Source organism: Medicago sativa, chromosome 7, assembly GCF_051527215.1.
Source record: "Medicago sativa cultivar Bolivia chromosome 7, Bolivia_mono, whole genome shotgun sequence".
NCBI classification, from domain to species: domain Eukaryota; kingdom Viridiplantae; phylum Streptophyta; class Magnoliopsida; order Fabales; family Fabaceae; genus Medicago; species Medicago sativa.
This window is the reverse complement of record NC_140755.1, coordinates 25,563,438-25,572,641: the sequence shown is the minus strand read 5'-3', so window position 1 is coordinate 25,572,641 and position 9,204 is coordinate 25,563,438. Positions and strand designations below refer to the sequence as shown.

At 40.9% G+C, this 9,204-nt stretch overlaps 1 protein-coding gene across 1 annotated transcript; it reads right to left on the bottom strand.

The window, feature by feature from the left end:
• Positions 1-7,106: 7,106 nt before the first annotated feature.
• On the bottom strand, positions 7,107-8,808 carry LOC146905143 (uncharacterized). Its single transcript, XM_085728451.1, has one exon. The coding sequence runs from the start codon at positions 8,421-8,423 to the stop codon at positions 7,107-7,109; it is 1,317 nt and encodes a 438-aa protein (XP_085584577.1). The 5' UTR covers positions 8,424-8,808.
• Positions 8,809-9,204: the final 396 nt, after the last annotated feature.

The following is a 9,204-nucleotide window of genomic DNA, read 5'->3' as shown; positions in this document are numbered from 1 at the left end:
CTTCGTGGACATGAATGCTATTATGATCTTCCACTCCAAGAATCCGGTTCCTACTCTGCTAGCTGACACATACCATGCTATTCATGATCGTACTGGCAAGGGTCGTGGATATATTCTTTGCTGTGTGCCTCTCCTCTATAGGTGGTTTATTTCGCACCTTCCGCAGTCTTTCCACGACAATCCGAGGAATTGGTCTATTTCACAGAGGATTATGGCTCTCACTCCTAATGAAGTGGTTTGGCTCACTCCGGCTTCTAGGGTTAAGGAAATTATCTTTGGTGGTGGTAAGTTTCTTAATGTACCTCTTCTTGGTACCCGAGGTGGAATCAACTATAACCCGGAACTTGCTTTGCGACAATTTGGTTTTCCGATGAAAGATAAGCCCATCAATCTCGCTACAGCTCCCTACTTCTTTCACTACTCCAATGCTCCCACCGGAATTAGAGAAGATTTCATGCAAGCTTGGACTAAGCTTCGGAAGAAAGAGGTGAAGCATATGGGTGTAAGGTCCGGTATTGCTCATGAGGCCTATACACAGTGGGTGATAAACCAAGCTGAGGAGATTGGTATGCCTTACCCTTCTATGAGATATGTGTCTGCATCTATTCCTACCATGCCTTTGCCTCTACTCCCACCTACCGAGGAGATGTATCAGGAGCATCTAGCTATGGAGAGTCGGGAGAAGCATCAGTGGAGAGCTAGATACTATGAGGCTGAGAACTTGATCATGACTTTGGATGGAAAGGATGAGCAGCAGACTCATGAGGTCTTGACACTGAAGAAAGAATTAGCTAAGGCTAAGAGAGAGATTGAAGAGAAAGATAGGTTGCTTATGAGGGACTCTAAGAGGGCCAGGGGTGCCCGTGACTTCTATGCACGATACTGCAGCTATGAGTCCGACTCTGAGGACGACGCTTCCACTTCCTATGCTTGAGGATTTCCATTTCCTGTTGTTATTTCCATTTGTTCATGTTGGATTTGTCTTGTAAAACTATATGTTAGTTGTTTGATTCCCGGTTATGTTAATTGTTGTTTAGTAATGTTTACAAGTTTATAATTTGTCTAGAACCCTTCGGTAACACAAAAAGAGTCTTTTTTGCATATGCATTAACGCATTTCATGCATCATATGCATTCATTGGTCACAAAAAACTTCTCTCGTGCTCATTGCCTCCTGGTTTTGTCCGCCGCAGTCTGAAAAGTGGCTCGTGTTCGCAAAGTCTACCAACCAGATAGAATTCATCAGACAAGATTTCACAAGAAAAGGATAATGGCTAACTTTGAAGAAGAAAATGCTCAGCTCCGTGCCGAATTGGCTGCTATGAAAGAAGACTTGGCTAAGGCTCATGACGCTATGTCCGCTATGATGGCTTCACAAGAACAGCCAGCCACTTCTATTCCAGTCACTGCTGAGGTGATTCCCTCTATCCCACTATCTACTGTGGCTACTGACGCTCGTTTTGTTATGCCCAACGGCCGTCCTTATGGCCTCTCAGCTTACTACTCTCCTAATACTGCTGCTGGTGTCTCTGGTTTTGCTGGTCAAGGACAGATTCCTGTGTCTACTGATATGCCTCAAGTAACTACTGTTGTTACCGACCCTATTGTACACACTGTGCAACAGGTGATTGATATCGACACTCCGCGTGGACAAGATCCCGCAATGGAAGCTATGAAGAGACAGTTGAGGGAGTTGGCTGGAGAACTCCGTGAGGTCAAGGCTAGCCGAGGAAACAATGGTGCTCCTGCTAAAGCTCGTGATCTATGCCTGGTGTCCCGATTTGAGGTTCCTAAGAAATTCAAAGAGCCAGAATTTGACAAGTACAATGGGACTTCTTGCCCACATAACCATGTTATCCGGTATGTCAGAAAGATGGCTAACTACGCCGACAATGATGCACTGATGATCCACTGCTTTCAGAGTAGCTTGACAGATGATGCAGCAGATTGGTACACTAGTCTGAGCAAAGATAACATCCATACTTTTGAGGAACTCGCTGCTGCTTTTGAAGGTCAATATGAGTTCAACACCCGTCTAAGGCCAAATAGGGACTCTCTTAAAGCCCTATCTCAGAAATCAGATGAGACCTTCCGTGAATATGCTCAAAGGTGGAGAGGGGCAGCTGCCCGTGTTTCTCCTCGACTTGATGAGGAAGAGTTAACACAGACATTCCTGAAGACTCTGAAGAAGGAATATAAGGAGAGAATAATAGTCTCTGCCCCAAACAACTTCTCTGATATGGTTACAATGGGAACTCGACTAGAGGAGGCCGTCCGAGATGGTATTATCGTCCTTGAGAAGGGTGAATCTTCAAATAGTGCACCAAAGAAGTACGGTAATGGTCATCACAAGAGGAAAGAATCTGACGTAGGGATGGTGTCTGGTAACCCGTCTGCAGCAGCCATGCAACTACCTTTGCCTTATCAATACATGCAATACTCTCAACATCCTTTCTTCCCACCATTTTATCAGCAATATCCTCTACCACCGGGTCAACCACCAATGCCCGTCAATGCTATCCCTCAGCAAACACAACAACAGCCTCCTGCTCAACAGCAACGGCAACAACAACAGGGTCCCCGACCCAAACCTTCTTTTCCAACAATACCAATGCTTTATGGTGAGCTGCTCCCAACTCTACTTGCTAAGGGACATTGCGTCACTAGACCAGGCAGGCCTCCGCCTAATCCATTGCCTCCCAGGTTCCGTCAGGACCTAACATGTGAATTCCATCAGGGTGCTCAAGGCCATGATGTCGAAGGTTGCTTTGCTCTGAAATATATTGTGAAAGATCTGATAGAAAAGGGACGGTTGACTTTTGAGAACAGTGTTCCTCATGTCCTTGATAACCCGCTTCCAAACCATGCTGCTGTCAATATGATTGAGGCCTTTGAAAGGCTTCCCGTTCCCCAAGAGGATCCCATGTTGGATGTCCGCAATGTCGTTACTCCCTTGGTGCCATTACATGTCAAGCTTTGCCAGGCTTCTCTGTTCAAACATGATCATGATTCTTGTTCAGAATGTCTTCGGAATCCTATGGGCTGTTGTGTTGTGCAAAATGATATCCAGAGCCTGATGGATGACAAGTACTTGATTGCCAGTGATGTATGTGTGATTGTGCCAGTGTTCCATGACTCTCCTGTTGAAAGTGTATCTCAGGTAAAGAATGTTGAGCCTTTGGTGATCAGGCTACCTGGTCCGGTATCTTATACCTCTACCAAAGCAATTCCCTACAAATACAATGCAACCATGATTGAGAACGGAGTGGAGGTGCCTCTCGTATCCCCAGCTACAGTTGATAATGTTGCTAGTGAAGTTACAACTCTGAGAAGTGGAAAAGTCCGTCCACCCTTGTTTCAAAAGAAGGTGGTGACACCTATTGCCACGGTAACTCCACCAGTTGCTCCCCCTGTTGACAAGAACACCGGCCCAGCAGGCCAATCTATTGAAGAGTCCAATCTGGACGAAATCCTGAGACTTATCAAGAAAAGTGACTATAAGATTGTTGACCAGCTGCTACAGACTCCTTCAAAGATATCCATCCTGTCTCTGCTCATGAGCTCTGAGGCTCATAGGAAAGTGTTAATGAAGATACTCGAGCAAGCTTATGTTGACCACGAGGTCTCTGTGGAGCAATTCAATGGAATAGTGGGTAATATCACTGCTTGCAACAGTTTGGGATTCGGTGATGATGAACTCCCCGAAGCAGGGAAACGCCACAACTTGGCTCTACACATCTCGGTGCACTGTGGATCGGATATGATATCCAACGTATTGGTGGACACTGGATCGTCTCTGAATGTAATGCCTGAATCCACACTAAGGCAATTGAGCCATCGTGGAATTTCTCGGAGGGGTAGCAGCTATCTGGTTAAGGCCTTCGATGGATCCCGCAAAGATGTTCTTGGGGAAGTAGACTTGCCAATTACCATTGGTCCCGAGACATTTCAGATTACTTTCCAAGTCATGGATATCAACGCTTCTTACAGTTGTCTCCTCGGAAGACCATGGATCCACGACGCTGGAGCAGTCACGTCCACTTTGCATCAGAAGCTCAAGTTCATGAGGAATGGTAAGATTGTCACTGTGCATGGTGAGGAAGTGATGATTGTAATTTTGCATCAAACAAGATAAGTATTTGTGTATCGTCTCCACAGGGAATAGTGCGTTATCAATGACAGTTTAACATCGATTATCATTCAAAGTATTAAGAGTACTTGTTTGTTTGAATTGAAATGTAACTAGCTAAACTAATTGCAAAAAGTAAAAGATGAGATAAATAAGGATTGAAACTTGTTAGGAGTAGCGTTCCTTAATCAAGCGTCACACGTAACCTAATGATCCATACGAATTCTAGCTTTGTAAACAACATTATCACAATCAATTCTAAACTACCCTTCGTGTCCAAAGTGGTATAATTATTTCTAAGTTATCGTTTAAACATTCGTGTCCAAATTCCTTAAACGATAACAAAGTCGATCGGATAACCTAATCGACCGTGTCCAGCCTGGTTAAGTTATACGAAAGCATTTAGCTCTTGATTATGGTGATTATCGCAAGATTAACAAAGATGTCAAGTAAGTTAACCTAAGATATATTGCTACTCTAGCTCAAGATTCAAGAGTTTGTGTCCAAAGCATCTTGAATCTCATTGAAAGCATTAACACAAGAATAACAACAATATTGAATATAAATTGCTAGAACCATATATTGCAAGATAAAAAGGATTACATGTTTAGCAAGATCAAGTACCTCTCATCCCAACAAAGGGTATTTAGCTACTCATCATCATGGAAGCCATGCAAGGATGGATTGAAAAGGAAGGATTCATTACACTTGTGATGTCTCAACAAAGTATTAAGATCCAACTTCCAAAACCAATCTTACTCAATGAAGAACTACCTTACTTCTCCCTATGAAAATATCTAAACTAAAACCTAAGAGAAGCTAAGAAAATATCAAGCTAAGATATGATAAGATCCTCTCCAAAGAGTAGCAAGAGGCTATATAAAGACTTCTGCCCTGCCTCAACTCGCAGATGCGAGCTACACCACTCGCAGATGCGCGTTGCTTCTCTGGCCCAATAATAAGCTGCCACGTCATAAATGAAGGGATCAAACCGCCCTAACTCGCAGTTGCGAGTTAGGAAACTCGCAGTTGCGAGTTACTCGCATTTGGAACTCGCAGATGCGAGTTTGGGTGCGAGCTGCTTGCTTCCAGGGACAGCTTCTGCCCAAATAGTACTTTTTCATGATTTTGCTTCTTTGATCAATGTCTTGGGCTAATTCCTGCACAAAAGGATAGAATAATGATAAGTAAAGCGTAATAAGGCATTTAACGCTTATTTCTCAGCTTTTCCTTCAATTACTTGCAAAGCAAGCAACAAAAAATGCTTAAAATATAACATGAAATTAACACTTTTTAGCACTTATCAAACTCTCCCCAACTTAACTCTTTGTTTGTCCTCAAACAAAAGATTGAAAATCAAACAAGTTAATAACAAGACACAAGTACAAAAGGCTTTGAAAATACTTTCAGATGAATGATTTAAAAGTGAATGCGCGGGCAAGTCTAAGTTTCCAACTAATCTAAAATTCTACTACTAACATGAGATGAGTCCTAAGTACAAAGTTCATGTCAAAAATTTCAAAACAATAATATATTTATTTACGAACCACACCTAACACACTTCTATGAAAGTAGATAAACAATTGAAATCAAATGAATGAGGATTATAAACACACATCCGGCAATCAAGTTAACATTCCAATCAAGTTATGTGTCCATCCAAATATCGTTTCAAAAGGCATAAAAACATGGATCAAAAGGTCTTTGAGGGTTATAACTTGGCTTGGCTACAAAAGAAATGTCATATGTGGGCAATTGAAATCAAAAAGCCTATCAAAGAGGAGCATTCCTTGTATCAATCATTAAAATTCACAATCTTTCCTACCAATCATTACAAACCCTTGGTGCTTAAACATGAAGCACTTTGATCTTGACAACTTATTTTCATTTTGGATTTTTCTTTTTCTTTTCATGTACACATTGTTTTTCTTTTCTTTTGTATTTACAACAACATGTTGTCTTGATCAAAGATAAATTTACACCATAGTACTTGACATAAGATTTACATCTACCTTCTCTCCCCAACTTGAATCAACAAATACCCTAATTAAATGTTCCTCTACTCTAAGGCAAAAGGGACAAATAACATTGAAATTTTAGGGTTCAACAATTAAAAACATATCAGAGTCCTAAAATACGTCAAGAATGAACTGAATTTTGAAAAATTTAAAGGCAACTTCATCAAGCATTGTGCTTATGAATTGACAGTTCATAATTGATGACTCCGATTCATTTGGTTCAAGTGGGTTAGCAAATACTCGCTCTTCTCACAAGGTAGGCTATTTGTGGTCAAGTAAGTTTCACTCAATAACAAAAAATGTGCCTTGATCACTTCCATGCCTTCACACAATTTAAAACAATTATTGGATTTAACATAACACAAACGAGTTAAACAATGAAAGCCGGTCTCCTTGCATATGTACAAACATTTGAGGTTTCCTCACTTTAGGCTAGTACTACGTGGTTCACAAACAAATAAATTATTGTAAAGAACTAAATGAAATGAAATTTGCGCAAAGTACTCGTTCCATATTCGAGTAAAAACCTAGAAAAACTGGAAACTTGTACCTTGGCTTTGCGCTTTAATCACAACTATGAATTGTTATCAATCATCTGAGATTTGAAATTAAGCAAGAGTGATACGCAAGAAACTTCCACAATTTTTAAATTAAAACCAAATGAAGTACTCGAAACATGCTAACACATTATTATTCTACAAAATAAAATTAAACCATACTAATATAAATACGAACTTAATAATACTAATTAAAACGAAATAAAAGTTACCAAACATCAATAACCGAGATACTTAACAAAGTAGCAAAATACGAGTACATGTGCTAAAATAAAAACCAACAGAATATTGTTCACAAAGTAGCAAAAAGAAATAACAACTAAGGAAGACAGCAAGAATTGACTGAAAGCTTAATAAAAAAAATCATTCAAAAAGAACTAGCTTTCAAGTCTTTTCTTCCTCCTCAAGACTGCATGCCATCATCATCAGACCCATGGGGGGTTGACGTAGCACTGTGGACCATCTCTAGATCATCCTGCTCATTATCACCACCTAGATCATCAACATGCATATCTGAAGAACCACCCCCTCCATAGACAAATGGCCTGTCCCCAGGCCAAGCACAATAAGCCTGAAAAGCCTCTGGCAAAGGAACCTGATGGTCTGCTAACTGCGGGTAACCGGCATGTAGCTGCATCCGGTACAAAGAATCATGCAATGAAGTCATCGCCCTCTTGTTAGCATCGAGGTAGTCCCATGTGTAAGTAAAGCACTGCCTCTGGGCTGGGTCCATGTGTGAGAAATCATCAGCTGATGTTGGAGCTTGAGGTTGGTGTGATGATGAGGAAGCTCCAGTACCTTTCTTACCCTTACCCTTTTTCGATTCACCCATGATGTAACGGGTAATGAAGGCATCATCAATGGGGTTTTTTATGATTTCATGATAATCAGTGGGCATCCGCATGTGGGTGTCTTTGATCAACCCCATGATTAACCCCGGAAATGAGAGACGGGTTTTTGGTTCCCCATGGCCTTGGAGCACCACCTTTCTCAGCTGCCAAGCAATAGTGCGTGCTATATCCACCTTGATGCCTTTAAGAATGTAAAAGATTAAAGGGCAGACATCAATGGTACAATCAAGCATATGACTATTAGGCTTGACATTATGGAGGATAAATCTAAACATCAGTTTGGCTGGCGGTGTCATCTTCTTATATTGAGCAATGTGTTCTCTACCCGCACCACTCTTGTCATAGTTTTCCCCCTCTAGCATAATGAACTTTTTAATTTCTTCGTGTTGCTCGTCAAGGAGAAAATGACCTAGGTTTTGCTTGTTGTGAAAGTCATCAATCCCATTCTCAGTTTCCACATCTAGGTCAAAAGGATTTCCTAGGAATGTGTTAATGGCATCACGGTCAAACTTGATAGTCCTACCCCTCACAAAAGTTTGAAAAGTGAATGGATCGGTTTGGGGGTTTTGAGGAAGAGCATTGGCATAGAACTCACGAACCAACTCTTCGTTGATTTTGGCTATGGGGTTTAGGAGTCTAGTCCACCCTTGGTCAAGGAAAAGTTTGTGAAAGTGGCCATAAGGTCCCTCGGGTTTTATTCGAACAACTCTTTCAGTCCATAAGGACTGTTTAAGCAAGGTGTTGTACCTATTTTGGTGGTACCTAGTCCTAAATCTCTCTTGATCATAAGACTGGTTTCTAAGTGGGGGTTGGGGTTCGGATGTTTCACCTTGCTTTCGTTTACCGGAGTTAACTCTCTTAGATGCCATGCCTGCAAAACAACCAGAAAAATACCACACCACAATGGAATATACAATTAATACCAGTATGGAATAAAATTACACAAATTACAGGTTGAATCACAGAAACATGCAGCAAGTTCTGCTGCAACTCGCAGATGCGAGCAGAAGCACTCGCAGTTGCGAGCTATATGAAGATACTCGCAGATGCGAGTTGGTTTACTCGCAGATGCGAGTTGCCCAGAATTTGGCAAAAACGCATCTTTTTCAAACTCTTCTCAGTGCCATTGTTTTCTAACCCTAAGTAAGGCATTTCCGACCCTAGAATTGATAGAGAGATGAGCTAAATCATGGATTATGCTGGAAAGTCGAATTGATCCACAAAGAACCCTAATTTTATTAAAACTTTTTACAAAAAGGGTTAACAAAACAAAACAAAATTTGTGGATTCAATTGAAAAGGAATACGAAAATATGAATGATTTTGACTCATCTCAAAAAAAATGGGCACTATTTCACAGAATTAGAATCAACAGAAAATCTTCTAACCTAGGGTTTCATACATGCAATTAAAACGAAAGTTAAAGGCATGGAATCACAACACAAACCTTTTAGTTAGCAATGAAGGACTACAAGTGCAGAGTGGATGTTCTAACTTTAAAGCTTGATTTGAATGCAATTTGATTTTGTGCTAAGGGTTTGTTGTTCACGTAAGGCACACCAAAGTAAGAGAAAATTTTTGTGATTTGTTTTGATGAGAGAGAACCAAAACTGAAAATGAGATGATAATGGGTGGTTAAGTGAAGTAAATG

What these genes read in the sequence shown, in the direction of transcription:
- LOC146905143 (XM_085728451.1), bottom strand. Translation starts at nt 8,423, where the DNA reads ATGGCATCTAAGAGAGTTAACTCCGGTAAACGAAAGCAAGGTGAAACA.